This window comes from Geotrypetes seraphini, chromosome 10, assembly GCF_902459505.1.
Source record: "Geotrypetes seraphini chromosome 10, aGeoSer1.1, whole genome shotgun sequence".
Taxonomy (NCBI): domain Eukaryota; kingdom Metazoa; phylum Chordata; class Amphibia; order Gymnophiona; family Dermophiidae; genus Geotrypetes; species Geotrypetes seraphini.
This window is the reverse complement of record NC_047093.1, coordinates 140,689,495-140,706,552: the sequence shown is the minus strand read 5'-3', so window position 1 is coordinate 140,706,552 and position 17,058 is coordinate 140,689,495. Positions and strand designations below refer to the sequence as shown.

At 45.3% G+C, this 17,058-nt stretch overlaps 1 protein-coding gene across 2 annotated transcripts; it reads left to right on the top strand.

Moving 5' to 3' along the window:
- The first annotated feature begins 9,788 nt into the window (after nucleotides 1-9,788).
- On the top strand, nucleotides 9,789-15,645 carry CACNG8 (calcium voltage-gated channel auxiliary subunit gamma 8). Of its 2 annotated transcripts, XM_033962161.1 has the most exons (7): nucleotides 9,816-10,042; nucleotides 10,804-10,809; nucleotides 12,438-12,511; nucleotides 13,447-13,587; nucleotides 15,014-15,421; nucleotides 15,479-15,546; nucleotides 15,598-15,645. In XM_033962161.1, exons 1-7 carry the CDS (start codon nucleotides 9,816-9,818, stop codon nucleotides 15,643-15,645), a joined length of 972 nt encoding a protein of 323 aa, XP_033818052.1. The 2 variants fall into 2 exon arrangements, with proteins under 2 accessions (XP_033818053.1, XP_033818052.1); XM_033962162.1 differs by lacking the exon at nucleotides 10,804-10,809 and having other exon boundaries at nucleotides 9,789-10,038; nucleotides 12,428-12,511; nucleotides 15,014-15,645.
- Nucleotides 15,646-17,058: the final 1,413 nt, after the last annotated feature.

Here is a 17,058-nt window from a genome sequence, read left to right as displayed (position 1 = left end):
TGGACAGCAGGATATTCAATAGTCTTTAGTTTCCGCAAATTGGGAGCTGTTGGGACAACACCCATAAGTGGCTGACTCATCCTGCTTGTCCTAGGAGAATGGTGGTTATACTAGGTGGGGTCCCTCACATCTGGGGCCTGAAGCACCTAGGTTCTCTCTGTATCCCCACTCTAAGACTCCAGTGGGCACAGAGCCAGGGATGCACTGACCCTCTGTAGGGCCCCAATATGGGATGCCCCATATGAAAGCCTGTACAGGCTGGGTGTGGGGTAGGGATTAGAGAGGGGGGGGGGAGGTGTCCTGAACCTAATTGCCAAAGAAGTTCTAATGGATCCACAAAAAGGCGAACAGGGTGAGCAAGCGAGGGGACGAAGCCCCAGTGGTTTATTTGAGTAGTAGATCCGGAAGAACCACACAGGCGCTGACCCCGCATTCAGATCCCCTGTCTCTCCACACATTGATCTTGCCAATCTGGATTCGGCTCATACCATGTTACTGGTAACTCAAGTTGAGTTTCGTTCAGGTAACGTAGACCTCCAAAAGGTTGCGTGCCCCCTCGCTCCTCGCATCTCCTTCATTCATCGAAGCACTGGAACGCTGCGTGCAGATCAGAAATCGTTTCCTGCCAACGCCCACGCCACTCGGGCTTCATTCCCAGGTCTTCCCAATTTTCTTTTCTCTGTAATGCTCCAAAGTATATACAATAACATAGAGTATAGCTTTTACTGATGTCAAAACACTGTCCCTCTCCTGGCTCTGCTTCAGATCCCCCATTTCTTCTTGTTCCTGCATGTCTCAGTGTGACACATGCGGGGAATTCTGATGAAAATCCTCTCCTCGTCTGTCTTTGCTGTATTCGTGCTTTAGGTGCATCAGTTTAATGCCTGCATGAGGCTCAGATAAAAATCTGTTATTCATCCGTCTGTGCTGTATTCATGGTTTAGGTATATGAGCTTGAAGCCTGTATGAGGCTCTGATGAAGGTCTGCTCTTCACTTGTCTGTGCTGTATTCACACTTTACTTGTTTATATAAAGTGCATTAAAATAAAAACACAGTTCCAACTTCCTGAATAGAAGGAAGTAGATCCAGGGATGCAGATCTGGCCTTCATCTGTCTGTGCCGCATTCATGCTTTAAATATATCCGTTTGATGCCTGCATGGGGAACTGATGCAGATCTGATCGTCATCTGTTTGTGCTGTATTCATGTTTTAGGGTATTTTAGTGCAATGCCTGCATTGGGCTCTGATGAAGATCTGATCTTCAGCTGTCCGTGCTGTATCCATGTTTTACATGCATTAGAGTGACGCAGGAAGAAATAAAATGAGAAGCTCTTATTGAACTTGTGCATTATGATTGGATAATGTATTTAAAATAAGCCAACCCCCTCCCCAACTAAAGATCTGTTGGCTACTTGAAACAGGAGTACGACCACAGATTGACAGCTGTGCCCCAAGAGAAAGTACATTGAGGTTTTGGCTTCTTTACAGTCACATTGCACGTCAACATTAAGAGCTTAAAAGCTGAGGGGAGGGGGCTCCCTGATAGTTGCAAATCAGCCTGCTTTCAAAGCTGCTCTTAGGCACAACATAGGGAGCTTAGATGGCTCTACACAGGGGATCAGGAGGGAGGAAGGGGGTCGCCTTTGTTTCTCCATCAGCCATGTTCCCTGTGGAATTGTTTCCAACCAGCTTCAGGGGACTCAGCCTGCAAGGCCCTTTATTTAAAGGTGTGGGTGTCAGGGAGCATGGGAAATGGGTTGCAGGTTAGACTCAATTCCCCCCACAGTCTTAGGGAAGCATGACCAATGATTTTAGAATTATCCCTGAACAAGGCAGAAGCTGAAAAAAGACCCACTTACCTAAAATTTATGTGAAATTTATTGCCAGAAGAGATTAAACAGGATCTGGACAACTTGGCGTGACGAACAGGCCGCAAATCTCCCCTTATTAGTAGTGGCTGGCTTCTGCCAAGTGAACCATATTAGCCACTGTTTGAGACAGGATGCTGGGCTCTATGGATCATTGGTTTGACCTAGTGCGGTGCGCTTTAAGAATTTTCCTGAATCTATTTTATCGCATCTGTGGGATTTCCTGAGATTGGATCCAAAGTGCTGAGGAACAGAATGATGCCTCAGGGTCACACAGACAGCTGTGATTAGAGCTGAGAGACAAGGAGATAAAGCGACCTGCAAAAAGATCTGAGATAGGCCATTGCAAAGTTTGGGATTAGAACGGAACAAATCCCAGGAGTTCCCCTGACCCCCCTGGTTCTGGGTTCTGAAGAAAACAAATGTCTTCCAGCCAGTCGTAATCTGAAAACGTCATTCACATGCAAGCTTGAGTCAATAAGTCCCAGTATTAATATACAGACTCGACATGGTGCGATGTTTCGGCGGCAACCCACCTGCATCGGGAGTCAATATATCTTATATAATGCTGGTATACAGATGAAGCTCAAGCGAAATAATAATTAATGCTGACTTCCTTTGTATAGTAACACTGGGACTTGGTGCTCCTTTTACTAAGGGGCGCTAGTGGTTTTACCGCGGGCTACACGCTAACGCCTCCATAGAGCTTGCTTAGTATTTTTCATGTAGAGTGGGGTTAGCGTGCACTAAAAATGCTAGCACACCTTAGGAAAAGGAGCTCTTATTGACTCAAGCTTGGAAGAGAATAAAGTTTTTTCGGATTACGACCGGTTGGAAGTCATCGTATTTGATCCTTATTTGCGTCTTTCATTGATTTTTGTAAGGGAAAAACAATTATTTACAATGTCCATTGTGACACGGACAAGAGGACATGGACTGAAGCTAAGGGGGGACAAGTCCACGACAAATATCAGGAAGTTCTGCTTCACACAACGAGTGGTGGACACCTGGAATGCTCTCACCGTTCTAGGATTTAAAAGCAAACTAGATGCGCATCTCCTTACGAGATGTATAGAGGGATATGGGTGACTAAAATTACACCAAGTGTACATCTGGCTGGGCCTCCGCATGTGTGGATCGCCGGACTTGATGGACCGAAGGTCTGATCCGGAGATGACTGTTCTTATGTTCTTCACCAAGCCTGGCAACTTTGGGGCTGGACGGCAGACAATGCAACCCCAAAAAATGTTTGTTTCATATTATTTCTAGGAATGTGTATTTGTTTGTTTCATTCCCTTATGTTGTCACGGGAGCAAAGTCATTAATAGTTTGAGCTCTCCTGAAAGAGCGGGCACTTTTTCTCGATAGTATGTGCCTTACTTTCAGAACAGCATGTGTTATTGATAGGAAACAAAACCCCCACAAAATTTTGTGCTTTTTTTTTTCCTACTCATTTTGAGAAGACATGGGGGAAGCCTCTGCTTGGTCTGGATTGGTAGCATGGAATCTGGCAACTCTTTGGGGATTCCGCATGGAATGTTGCTACTCTTTGGGGATTCCTCATGGAATGTTACTACTCTTTGGGGATTCCGCATGGAATGTTGCTACTCTTTGAGAATTCCGCATGGAATGTTGCTACTCTTTGGGGATTCCGCATGGAATGTTGCTACTCTTTGGGGATTCCACTTGGAATCTTGCTACCCTTTGGGGATTCCGCATGGAATGTTGCTACTCTTTGGGGATTCCTCATGGAATGTTACTACTCTTTGGGGATTCTGCATGGAATCTTGCTACTCTTTGGGGATTCCGCATGAAATGTTGCTACCCTTTGGGGATTCCGCATGGAATCTTGCTACTCTTGGAGGATTCCGCACGGAATGTTGCTACTCTTTGGGGTTTCTGCACGGAATCTTTCTACTCTTTGGGGATTCCGCATGGAATGTTGCTGCCCTTTGGGGATTCCACATGGAACGTTGCTACCTTTTGGGGATTCCACATGGAATCTTGCTACTCTTTGGGGATTCCGCATGGAATCTTGCTACTCTTGGAGGATTCCGCACGGAATGTTGCTACTCTTTGCGGTTTCTGCACAGAATCTTTCTACTCTTTGGGGATTCCACAAGGAATGTGGCTGCCCTTTGGGGATTCCGCATGGAATCTTGCTACCCTTTGGGGACCCCACATGGAATGTTGCTACTCTTTGGGGATTCTGCATGGAATCTTGCTACCCTTTGGGGACCCCGCATGGAATGTTGCTACTCTTTGAGGATTCCGCATGGAATGTTGCTACTCTTTGGGGTTTCTGCATGGAATCTTGCTACTCTTTGAGGATTCCGCATGGAATGTTGCTACTCTGAGGATTCCGCATGGAATGTTTCTACTCTTTGAGGATTCCGCATGGAATGTTGCTACTCTTTGGGGATTCCGCATGGAATGTTGCTACTCTTTGGGGATTCCGCATGGAATGTTATTATTTGGGGTTCCGGAACCTTGCCACTCTTTGGGGATTACGAATATAAGAATAGCCTTACTGGGTCAGACCAATGGTCCATCAAGCCCAGTAGCCGGTTCTCATGGAGCCAACCCAAGTCACTAGTATTTATTATTTATTTAAAAAATGTATATACTGTTTAAAACTAAACGGTTTAGATAATTTACATACACAGAATTTAAAATGAACACATAATAAAAGCAAATACATAGTCAAATAAACATATAGTAAAATAAACATAAAAACAATCTTCAAGGAAATACCATAATGTAGATAAAAAAGATCATGGATAGTTCATCAATGTTATCAAAAGTAACTTAAAAAAAGGCATCTACAAATAGCTGCGTCTTTAAGAATTTTCACAGCAATTTCATATCTGACCCACCAAGGAGTTCCAGAACTTAACTCTTGCGCAACAGAAAGTCATTTTGCCCGTCTCAACAAGTCTTGGGTTCACAGACGTCTTCAGTAAAGCTAAATTCTCAGAACACAAAGATCTTTTTGGTATACAACTGAGTATATTACTTTTAAGTAATTGTGGGATGTTCCCATACATAAGTTGATGGCAAATCATCACTGCTTTATGCTGGACTCTGAAGGCAACTGGAAGTCAATGCAATTTTTAAAGATATGGTGAAATATGATCGTATTTATCAGACGTGCTGCTGCATTTTGTGTGATCTGCAATGCTCTGCATCTTGCCTTTGTTATTCCAAGGTACAGGGCATTGCAGTAATCTAGCCTTGCCAAGACCATGGCCTGGGCAACAGTTCAAAAACCATAAGGTCAAGCATTGGTTTCAATCGGTATAACAAATGTATTTATGCAAAACATGCCTGAATGGTCTTGCAGCTTCATTGTCAGGCCAGAATCGAGTCTTACACCTAAAATAGTCAAAGACTCGTGCACCAAAAGAACATCATCGATAACTTTCACCTCTGTAGGCCACTGATAGTCTGACTTTCCTACAAACATTAGTTCAGTTTTATCAACATTTAATTTCAGACCTTGTTCTCCCATCCACTCCTCAATTTTATACATGTATACAGACAATAATTGTTCAACATTATTATCCCTATCACCTATTGGGAAGAAAAAAATAATATCGTCTGCATATATTCGATATTCAAATCCCAGAGACTCAAATAGATTACCTATAGCAGCCATATAGATGTTAAATAATAGTGCAGAGAGCACTGAACCCTGTGGCACTCCTGTCCTAGCCGAATATACTCCTGAAATCTTAGATCCATTCCTTATTTGAAAGGAACGTCCTAACAAGTGAGTTTTAAACCAATTGAAAACATCATCATTCATTCCAAGATTATACAATCTACCCAACAGTTTGCGGAGATCAACTGAATCGAATGTTCCAGATATATCTAAAGACACAACATAAGAACATAAGAACATAAGCAATGCCTCTGCTGGGTCAGACCTGAGGTCCATCTTGCCCAGCAGTCCGCTCACGCGGTGGCCCAACAGGTCCAGGACCTGAGTAGTAATCCTCTATTTATACCCTTCTATTCCCTTTTCCAGCAGGAAAATGTCCAATCCTCTCTTAAATCCCAGTACTGTATTCTGCCCTATAACGTCCTCCGGAAGCGCATTCCAAGTGTCCACCACACGTTGGGTAAAGAAGAACTTCCTGGCATTCGTATTGAATCTGTCCCCTTTCAACTTTTCCGAATGCCCTCTTGTTCTTTTATTTTTTGAAAGTTTGAAGAATCTGTCCCTCTCTACTCTCTCTATGCCCCTCATGATCTTATAAGTCTCTATCATATCCCCTCTAAGTCTCCTCTTCTCCAGGGAAAAGAGACCCAGTTTCTCCAATCTCTCAGCGTATGAAAGGTTTTCCATCCCTTTTATCAGACGTGTCGCTCTTCTCTGAACTCTCTCGAGTAACGCCATATCCTTCTTAAGGTATGGCGACCAAAACTGGACACAGTATTCCAGGTGTGGGCGCACCATCGCCCGATACAGCGGCAGGATAACTTATTTTGTCCTGGTTGTAATACCCTTCTTGATTATACCTAGCATTCTATTTGCTCTCTTAGCAGCTGCTGCGCACTGTGTCGTCGGCTTCATTGACCTGTCCACCATTATCCCCAAGTCCCTCTCTTGGGTACTCTCATTCAATAACATCCCTCCCATCGTATAGTTGTACCTCGGGTTTCTGCTTCCCACATGCAATACTTTACATTTCTCAACGTTGAACTTCATTTGCCATTTTGTCGCCCATTCCCCTAGTTTGTTTAAGTCTCTTTGCAATTCCTCACAGTCCTCTTTAGTCCGAGCTCCCCTAAATAGTTTGGTGTCATCTGCAAATTTTATTATCTCACACTTCGTCCCTGTTTCTAGATCATTTATGAATATATTAAATAACAGCGGCCCGAGCACCGAGCCCTGCAGAACACCACTCGTGACCCTCCTCCAGTCAGAGTAGTGGCCCTTCAACCCTACCCTTTGTTTCCTACCTGCCAACCAGTTTCTGATCCATCTATGTACGTCTCCGTCCACCCCATGGTTCTTCAGTTTCCGGAGTAATCGTTCATGAGGCACCTTGTCAAAGGCTTTTTGGAAATCAAGGTATATGATGTCTTGTGTTAATCCATCTCTAATCGCAGGGTATCAATCGAGGAGATCAAAAGTAATTCTACACTGGAAGTACCTGACCAAAACCCAAGAAGTAGCAATATTCCATGCTACTGATCCAGGGCAAGCAGAGGCTTCCCCCATGTCTTAATAACAGACTATGTGCATGCACTGCTTTCAATGCATATTCATTGGGGAAATCCTGAAAACCTGACTGGATTCGGCCCTCAAGGAGGGACTTCGGGGACCCCTGCTCTACCCGGTACTGTGCTTGGGTTCCAACTACTGAAGTCTCCGTCAAAGCTCACTCCAGTCCATCTACATCAGGGATCTCAAAGTCCTTCCTTGAGGGCTGCAATCCAGTCGGGTTTTCAGGATTTCCCCAATGAATATGCATTGAAAGCAGTGCATGCACATAGATCTCATGCATATTCATTGGGGAAATCCTGAAAACCTGACTGGATTGTGGCCCTCAAGGAGGGACTTTGAGACCCCTGATCTACACCATCCTAGCCATTGACACCCTCCCCAACCCATCTTCATCCAAATGCCCATATACAGACACAGATCGTGCAAGTCTGCCCAGTACTGGCCTTAGTTCTTTAATATTTACTATTATTTTCTGATTCTAGGTCCTCTATGTTCAAAAAAGCATGTGATGAACTCCATCACCGTTTTCCTCTCCACCACCTCTCTCAGGAGCACATTCCAGGCATCCACCACCCTCTCCATCTCACCAGAGTCTTATACAGGGGCGTCAATACTTCCTTTTTCCTACTGGTCATACCTCTCCCTATACACCCTAGCATCCTTTTAGCTTTTGCAATCAACTTTTCGACCTATTTGGCCACCTTAAGATCATCACACACTATCACTCCCACTCCTAGAACATAAGAACATAAGAAGTTGCCACCACTGGGTCAGACCATTGGTCCATCGCGCCCAGCGGTCCGCTCTTGCGGCGGCCCGTCAGGTCCATGACCTGTAATGTGGTTCCTGTCCGTTTCTGTAACCTACCTCTTCTTTTTTATCTGTAACCCTCAATCCCCTTTTCTTTTAGGAACTTGTCTAAACCTTCCTTGAAACCCTGCAATGTGCTCTGGGCTATCACAACCTCCGGAAGCGCGTTCCATGTGTCCACCACCCTCTGGGTAAAAAAGAACCTCCTAGCATTTGTTCTAAACCTGTCCCCTCTCAATTTTTCCGAGTGACCCCTTGTGTTAGTGGTTCCCCACAGTCTGAAAAATCTGTCCCTGTCCACTTTCTCTATGCCCCTCAGGATTTTGAAGGTTTCTATCATGTCCTGAAGGTTTCTTTCATGCGTAAAAGTTCTTCACCCCTAAACTGTACTGTTTCCCTTGGAGTTTTTCAGCCAAATGCATGACCTTACATTACCAAATTTTAGTCCATTCTTCAAGCTTTGCTGGGTCCTTCCTCATGTTATTCACACCATCAGGGGTGTCTACTCTATTGCATATTTTTGCTATCATCCATAATGAGGCAAATCTTACCTGACAGCCCTTCAGCAATATCGCTTAAAAATGTTAAAAAGAACATTTTCATTATAATTTGTATTGTAAACCACTCTGGCTATATGGGCAGTATAGAAAGATTGTAATAAACATAAACCTTTGGCAACGCATTCCAGATCTTATGGAATGTTGCTACTCTTTGGGGATTCTGCATAGAATGTTACTATTTGGGGTTCCAGAATCTTGCTTCCTCTTTGAGATTCTGGAATGAAACATAGAAACATAAAAATAGACGGCAGATAAGGGCCACGGCCCATCTAGTCTGCCCACCCCAATGACCCTCCCCTACCTTTCTCTGTGAATAGATCCCACGTGTCTATCCCATTTGGCCTTAAAATCAGGCACACTGCTGGCCTCAATCACCTGAAGTGGAAGACTATTCCAGCGATCAACCACCCTTTCAGTGAAAAAGAATTTCCTGGTGTCCCCGTGCAGTTTCCCGCCCCTGATTTTCCACGGATGCCCCCTTGTTGCCGTGGGACCCTTGAAAAAAAAGATATCTTCTTCCACCTCGAAGCGGCCCGTGAGATACTTGAATGTCTCGATCATGCCACCCCTCTCTCTGTGTTCCTCGAGTGAGTACAGCTGCAACTTATCCAGCCGTTCCTCGTACGGGAGATCCTTGAGTCCCGAGACCATCCGGGTGGCCATTCTCTGGACCGACTCCAGTCTCAGCACATCCTTACGGTAATGCGGCTCCAGAATTGCACACAGTATTCCAGGTGGGGCCTCACCATGGATCTATACAATGGCATAATGCCTTCAGGCTTACGGCTGACGAAACTCCTGCGTATGCTACTATTTGGATTTTTACCACGTAATAGTGACCTGGATTGACCACTATGAAGGCAGGATACTGGGCTAGATGGACCATTGGTCTGATCCAGTAAGGATATTGTTATGTTCTTATATTTTCTTTTGCTAATTACCGGTATATGAAATGACACAGGGTATGCTGTTGTTATTTTCCGTCATTTCAAATGCATATTCCTATAACCTTGTCCCCTATAACATTTTCCCCACTATGTCATTCGATTCTGGTAATTATTACTTTTTAAGTGAAAATTCTTTTCTCCCTGCAGGTTGTCTCACATGTCCAGAAACTGGCTTACCAGCCATTGATAGATTGGTAGAGCGTCACCCCTTGAACGGACAAATCACCATCCCTAACCTCCACATCCCCACAGCCTCATTTGGGGAAAGAGAAGTAGCGACAGGGGGCGAGAGAGCAAAGAAGACCCTTGTATATTTCATTTCTCCTAGTCACGTCCTGCCCTCGTTCGAGGTCTGCCACCCTGGAGTCCTGGAAGAAGTGGACTGAGGGGAGGATGGTGTGGTGTGAGAAGGGTGTCCAAATCCTTCTTACCACGGTGGGGGCTTTTGCGGCCTTTGGCCTCATGACCATCGCCATAGGCACGGATTACTGGCTGTACGCTCGGGCCTTCATCTGCAACACCACCAATATCTCCAGCGAAGAGGCTCTGCAGAAAGACAAGAAAGACCCCGGCGGCCTCACCCATTCCGGCCTCTGGAGAATCTGCTGTCTCGAGGGTCAGTGGCCAAGTCCTTTATTGACTGGTGGGAGGACAATGGGAGCTGAAAGGAAAGAGGTGGGAGCTGCGGGTGGAAGGGAGAGAAGGGTGGCCACGGACACATGGTGGTATTTGAAGTGAAAAGGGAGGGATCTGTATTTCATTGTGACCTCACTTCCAGGTCAACTGGTCTGATCTGGTCTGTTTTTTTCTCTCAGTGCATGCAGGAAGTTGTAGTTTCCATGGGTTTTCCCATATAAAGTACATAACAATAAAACAGCTCCAACTTCCTGCATAGAAGGAGGTAACGCTAGGGATGGTTTAGTCCAATGGTTCCCAACCCTGTCCTGGGGCACACCCAGCCACTCGGGTTTTCAAGATATCCCTAATGAATATGCATGAGAGAGATTTGCATACCAGTCACTTCCATTATATGAAAATCTCTCTCATGCATATTCATTATCTACTCCCTGAGAAGCTATTCAATACTATATTCAATACTATTTATCATACATTATTTATTGCAGCACTTTATCATTCACCATGAATATTACATCACACTTCATCATTTGAAATATACATGGACCCTCCCCCTCAGTGCACATGTCACAAAGTCCCGCTTTTTTTCAAAAATTATTCTTAGTACTAATTGCTGCGTTGTAATAATATAATAATAACTTTATTCTTTTATACCGCCAACACCAGCAGTTCTAGGCAGTTTACATAAAAGAGAACTGGACAATCAGAGAAGAAATACAATTGTATAAAAAATACACAGATCAAGTTTCAAGTTTATTAGGATTTTATATACCGCCTATCAAGGTTATCTAAACGGTTTTTACAATTTATTTAACGTACTTTATTAATTATTTATTTAACGTAATTTATTTAGCTATGGAGGACTGAGTGACTTGCCCAGGGTCACAAGGAGCAGATACAGCAATATAACCATCACATCAGGTAATAAATTTATCTAACAGATAGGTCTTAACTAATTTCCTGAATGAACAGTAGGATAAGGCTTGAGAGATAATTTCGCCTAACCAAGATTGCGATTTGCCTGCCTGAAAGGCAAGTGTCCTATCCAGGAACGTCTTATATCGACAACGTTTTAGATTAGGATAGGCAAATAAGCGAAAACTTCGAGTGGGATTTGCAGATCTGTGCAGCTCAAAATGAGAGGAAAAGTACCGTAAATTGGAGACAATCCAAAAATCAATTTGAAGCAGATGCATGCAAATTTGAATAATACTCTTGCTTCAATGGGTAACCAATGTAATTGCCGATGGTAAGGGCTAACATGGTCTTGTTTGTTCAAGCCAAAAATTAAATCGGACAGCTGTATTTTGAATTAGTCTCAATCTTCTCAAGATTTTCTTATAGGATCCCAAATAGATGATATTACAATAATCAAGAATAGACAAAATTAACGCTTGTCCTAATAGTCTGAAAGAAGTAGGGTCAAAATATTTTTTTGACGGTCCGCAACTTCCTCAATTCGAAGAAACATTTCTTGACTAATACATCTGTATGCTCAATCAGAGTTAAGTGACGATCTAACATAAGTCCCAGAATTTTGATGGAAGTGGCTATCGGGTATTCCTGTCCATTAAGATAATAATAATAATAATTTTATTTTTCTATACCGCCATAGTCAGTTGACTTCTAGGCGGTTCACATCGAAAGAAGGCTGGACATTCAGCGAATTACAAATGCATGAGGGGGAATGTTACAGAAGAAAAGGGTTGTAGGGGAGGGAAATGTAAGAGGGGTTGAAAGGGGGAGGGAAAGTGATAGGAAAGGGGTAGGAATTGCCTGAAGATTGCTTCGGGTTTGTAGATGGAGTATCGTGTCTGTTATTTTATCATTAGGACTAGCAAGAAAAAATCTGTGTTTTTTTTCTTCTGTATTTAGTGTCTTCCCAGCTAACAACAATCCATATTTAATATGCCAAAGCCTGATTTCAGAAAAATTCTTTGTTCCACGGAGATTCACTTTCTTATTCAGAATGTCAGCAAACGGTTCAGTTCGGGGGGAGGGTCCACGTGTATTTAAAATGATGAAGTGTGATGAATGTAATGTGATGTAATATTCATGGTGATTGATAAAGTGCAATAAAATATTTATGACAAATAGTAGATAATATAGTACTGAATAGCTCCTCAGGGAGTTGATATTTATATTTAATTGAAGCTGCTTTTTAAAGACTGGCTGGGGGAACCACTGGTTTATTCTGATTTTTATGAGATGCAGTCAGGTGGCCACATTGCCAGAAATCTTGGGGGCACTGCCGGGAGGAAGCTCACACTGAACATTATTTAAATATCTTAAATTTCTAGATAAGTTGAAGCATTTTTTCAAGCATATAATTGCTGCTTTTAAGTGCGCGCTTGTGTGTGTTCTCTCAGGTCTGAAGAGGGGTGTATGTGTAAAAATAAACCACTTTCCCGAAGACACAGATTATGATCACGACAGTGCCGAATATCTCTTACGTACGTACTTGATTAACTGGTATTTTTAGCAGTATTTGATGGATGGATTTACTATTTGGCCGAGCTAGTGGCTAGGGGCAGCTGCCCTGCTGTGAAAGTCAGTGGTGCCATCCCATCTGGGGGTGTGATGGTGGGGGCGGGCATAAATCAACCCTGCTGGTCCCTAGAGATCCTGGCTAGGTCTCAGCTTCAAGGGGAAGGACAGTCTTTGTGATATGTCCAGATAATGCAGGCAGATCTCAGGGCTGGGGGGGGGGGGAGGGGAACCCCAGATCACTGTAATACAGCCCATGTAACAGGGTGTGTCTCAGCCCCAGATTTGGGGCGGGGGGGGGGGGGTTTCCCTGGATAACATGGGTGGGTCTCACCAGAAGTATAGCCAGATGTCAGAGGAGCAGACCTTTTATAAAACAGGTGTTAATGTGAAGCTGAAGGGCTGATCTGCCCATTTTATTCCAAATCTGTTTGAGGGAGTGGCTGCTCCCCTTTCACCCCACTTGGCTACACCTCTGGGTCCGACACTGTAGGATTCCTGGGATACCCCCAAATAACAGGGGTGGGGCTCAGCCCGGAGAGAAAGAGGGTCCCTGGGTCACTGTGGCAAGCTCACATAATGGGGGCAGGTCCCAGTAAGAGGGGGGAATCCTAGGAAATGTAGGTAAATCTTAACCCCCCTGGGAAATGGAGGGGGTCCCCCCCATTCTTTATAAAATACAAATCAGCAATCAATCAGACCATAACAATCAGATCATTCAAGAGTTCTATATATAGAACTTGTTAGATGCACCCCCCCTCCAAATCTAACCAAAAACCCAGGATTGAGTTTATAGACCATAGATAACCAAGCATGGATCCTTACAAGTTTCAAGTTTTATTAAAAATTTGATATTCTGCCTATTCCCAGGACCCTAAATCTCTCGCTCTCTCTCCTTTAGGCGTGGTACGTGCCTCCAGCATCTTTCCCATCCTCAGCGCAATTCTCCTTCTCCTGGGTGGTCTCTGTGTGGCTGCCAGTCGTGTCTACAAATCTAGGCGGAATGTCATCCTAGGGGCTGGGATCCTCTTTGTCGCAGCAGGTGAGTGGGAATAGATGCTGGCATAGTGGGGGGGGGGGGGGGCAGGCGATGCAGGGGCATTCCTCCCTCTTCCTTGAGGATGACACTATGGGAAGGAGATGTGAATTTAGGGATCCTACATCAGCATTGTGCCTGACCAGGAGCCAGGTTCTTCTCAGCTCCCACCTCCCCTCCCCCAGCTGGCTCCACAGTCTGAAGGAGCATGATCTTACCTGAAGCCCACAATTTGCCCATTATCCCAACAGCAAACTGGGATATTTAGTTCTTGAGCTCTTCTTGGAGGAATGGGGAAAAGGGAGGTTGACTAAGTTCCAAAATAAAACCAGAAAGGGACAGGATTGAGCTTTTCTCTCCCATCCCCCCAAATGTTTAAAAAAAAAACATGTTTTACAAGGCTTATGTGTGGCTGCTTTGAGGGGGTGGAAGAAGGTCTAGCCACGTGCTTTGATGCCTGACCCATGCAGATGGTTTCCCCCAGTGGGAAAGGGTGGTAGAATAGCCTCTCTAAGGAAGTAGTGGAAATCAAGGCTGTATCTGACCTCAAGAAAGCATGGGACAAGCACAGAGGATCTTAGTAGTTGGTGTGCATAGACTGGATAGGCCATATGGTCTTTCTTTATGTCATTTTCTCTGTTTCTATATACAGAGCATCTCTGAGGGACAGGAAGGGATCATAGAGATTAGAACTTGGTGTGGATGGACAGACTGGAGAGGCCATTTGGTCTTTATCTGGGTCATTTTCTCTGTTTCTATGGACAGAGGATCTTTGAGGGCGAGGAAGGGATCGTAGAGATTAATAGTTAGTGCGGATGGACAGACTGGAGAGGCTGTTTGGTCTTTATCTGGGTCATTTTCTCTGTTTCTATGGACAGAGGATCTTTGAGGGAGAGGAAGGGATCGTAGAGATTAGTAGTTGGTGCGGATGGACAGACTGGAGAGACCGTTTAGTCTTTATCTGGGTCATTTTCTCTGTTTCTATGGACAGAGGATCTTTGAGGGAGAGGAAGGGATCGTAGAGATTAGTAGTTGGTGTGGATGGACAGATTGGAGAGGCTGTTTGGTCTTTATCTGGGTCATTTTCTCTGATTCTATGGACAGAAGGTAAAGGAAGGGATTGTAGAGATTAGTAGTTGGTGTGGATGGACCGATCAGAGAGGCCGTTGGTCTTTATCTGTGTCTTTTTCTCTGTTTCTGTGTAATAAAGATTTGAACATCCCTCATCCTCAAAGTTACTTCACCTTGTGGGTGGAAAGGCACATGTGTGATTGTTCAGTAACCCTCTGCTGATCCTGAGGCCTCAGGGCCCACACAGGGCCCCTTTTGTGGTTCCCTGCACAGAGAAGAAATCACAGGCTCTAAAGGATCTCCAATGAGTCCAAAACAAAGTAAAGCTTCATAGCCTCTTATCTGTCTTTATCTTTTACAGGTCTGAGCAACATTATTGGTGTGATTGTGTACATTTCCTCAAACACGGGAGATCCAGGTGCCCGTCGGGACGACGAGAAGAAGAGCTACTACTCCTACGGCTGGTCCTTCTATTTCGGAGGTCTTTCATTCATCCTGGCGGAGATGATCGGCGTGTTGGCTGTCAACATTTACATTGAGAAGAACAGGGAGGCCCACTGCAAATCACGCACAGATCTCATCAAGAACCCCTCCGCCATACTGCGTCTGCCCAGCTACCGCTTCCGCTACCGTCGGCGGTCTCGCTCCAGCTCACGCTCCACTGAGCCCTCTCAGTCCCGGGACGCTTCCCCACTTGGCATCAAGGGAGCGCCTTCCACCGACATCTCCATGTACACCCTATCTCGGGATCCATCCAAAGCCAACGTTGGTGCCCTCTATAACACAGAGCCTCGGAGGAGCAGCAGCGGGGCAGCAGTGGTCGGAGCCAGCGGGGCTGCCGGGGGAGACCACACCTTTCTACAGCCCCATAACTGCTTCCCAAAGGAGCCTGGGGTCACAGTGACTGTCACAGGGCCTAGTTCCAACACAGGGACCCTAGGGAAGGATAGCTCCAACACCAACACGTTGAACAGGAAAACTACGCCGGTGTAATGCAGGTGGGAGTGAGTGTGGGGGGGGGAGCTACAATCTCTTGTATCAATGCACATTAGGCAACCAGATGACTCAGGGGGATGGCCAGGGATGGGATGAGCCCTGCCCGTCCCCAATGCAGTCATCTGGTTTCTCTTACAATAACGCCATACGCGCAGGAGGGTCTCAGCGTCTGAGGAGCTACAGGGTGCTGGGATGCGGCCCAGGAAATGCAGATGTGTCTCAGGTTCTATCACAATGCTGGTTCACTAGTGCACATCTCAATAATTTCTCCAGGGTGGGAGGAGAGATAGTCATCCGCCTGAGTGATGGGTGAAACTGTAAGTAGTTTGAAACCCCCAAAGAGAGGCAGAGTGCCTCAGGGAAGGCACCGGGAGGTGAATGAAAGATATCTACTTAGCGCGGTGGGAGAGTGCTTCAGGACAGAAGCTCCTTCCATCCACACCCTGTGATTCCTGTTCTGTCGAAGGATGGTTGAGCTACCGCCGATTTCTCCTTGGGTTAAAGATGATCACTTTTTCAGCAAGCACGTCAGCACAGTGCCACCTCACCCACCTCACTTCATAAAACACCTTTACGGGGACATGCAAGACCAGTGCATCTAGGCAGCCCTGTACCTCGGGGACACCGTGTGCTACTGCTTACATGTCCCCACTCTCCTTTCTGCAACAGTCCTGCAAGAAGTCACAAGATATCCAGGCCACTGAAAATTAATGCTCAAGAGAAAGAGAGGCAGACATGGGAGGGTGAGAGGAGAAGATCAGAAGACAAGTTGTGCTGGGAAATAATAACCACAGAGGGGGGTGAGGGAGGACTAAGAAACAATTCAGAGCTTTTGTAGAAGGGACAGCAGGGAACAGCTCACAGCGCTACGCCACGGAGCATAGGGGTAGCTCCCAAAATACAATAAACCACCTCCCAACTGAGCTTTGGTAGAAATCTTGCATTATAGTGTATCAGACCCAGAGTATTAGAGACAGGGTGTTCCCACAGGAGTACCACACTACAGGGTGACAGGTCAAATGCGCGCAAGACAACAGCGCGCGGACAAAAATGCGAATTCAAATCAGTGCAAAGATAATACCGCGCAAAGACAATAGCGCGCAAGACATTTGAGCGCAAGGATAACTCGGCGCAAGACAATTGAGCGCAAGGATAACTCAGCGCAACAACCATTCAGCGCGCCTCAAAATGGCGCGTGATGAACGAAGGGCACGCACGCGTTCAGCACGTTAACACGTGATCACGTCACCACGTTATCAGTATGGTTCCCTTGCCTCTTTGCGTTTTGAATATTAGTCACGGGAATGCATTTTCGTTACTATGGTTACGTTTCCTCTTTATATATGTGCTCCGAACAGCCTGCCCTCCTTTCGCTGCCTGACCGTGTCCGTTATAGGTAAAGCTCTGGTT

Excerpts from the sequence above, each read along its gene's own strand:
- CACNG8 (XM_033962162.1), top strand. The coding sequence starts at position 9,816 with ATGGTGTGGTGTGAGAAGGGTGTCCAAATCCTTCTTACCACGGTGGGG. Across the intron at positions 12,512-13,446 it reads CAGTGCCGAATATCTCTTAC|GCGTGGTACGTGCCTCCAGC; the intron begins GTACGTACTTGA and ends TCTCTCCTTTAG. Across the intron at positions 13,588-15,013 it reads GATCCTCTTTGTCGCAGCAG|GTCTGAGCAACATTATTGGT; the intron begins GTGAGTGGGAAT and ends TATCTTTTACAG.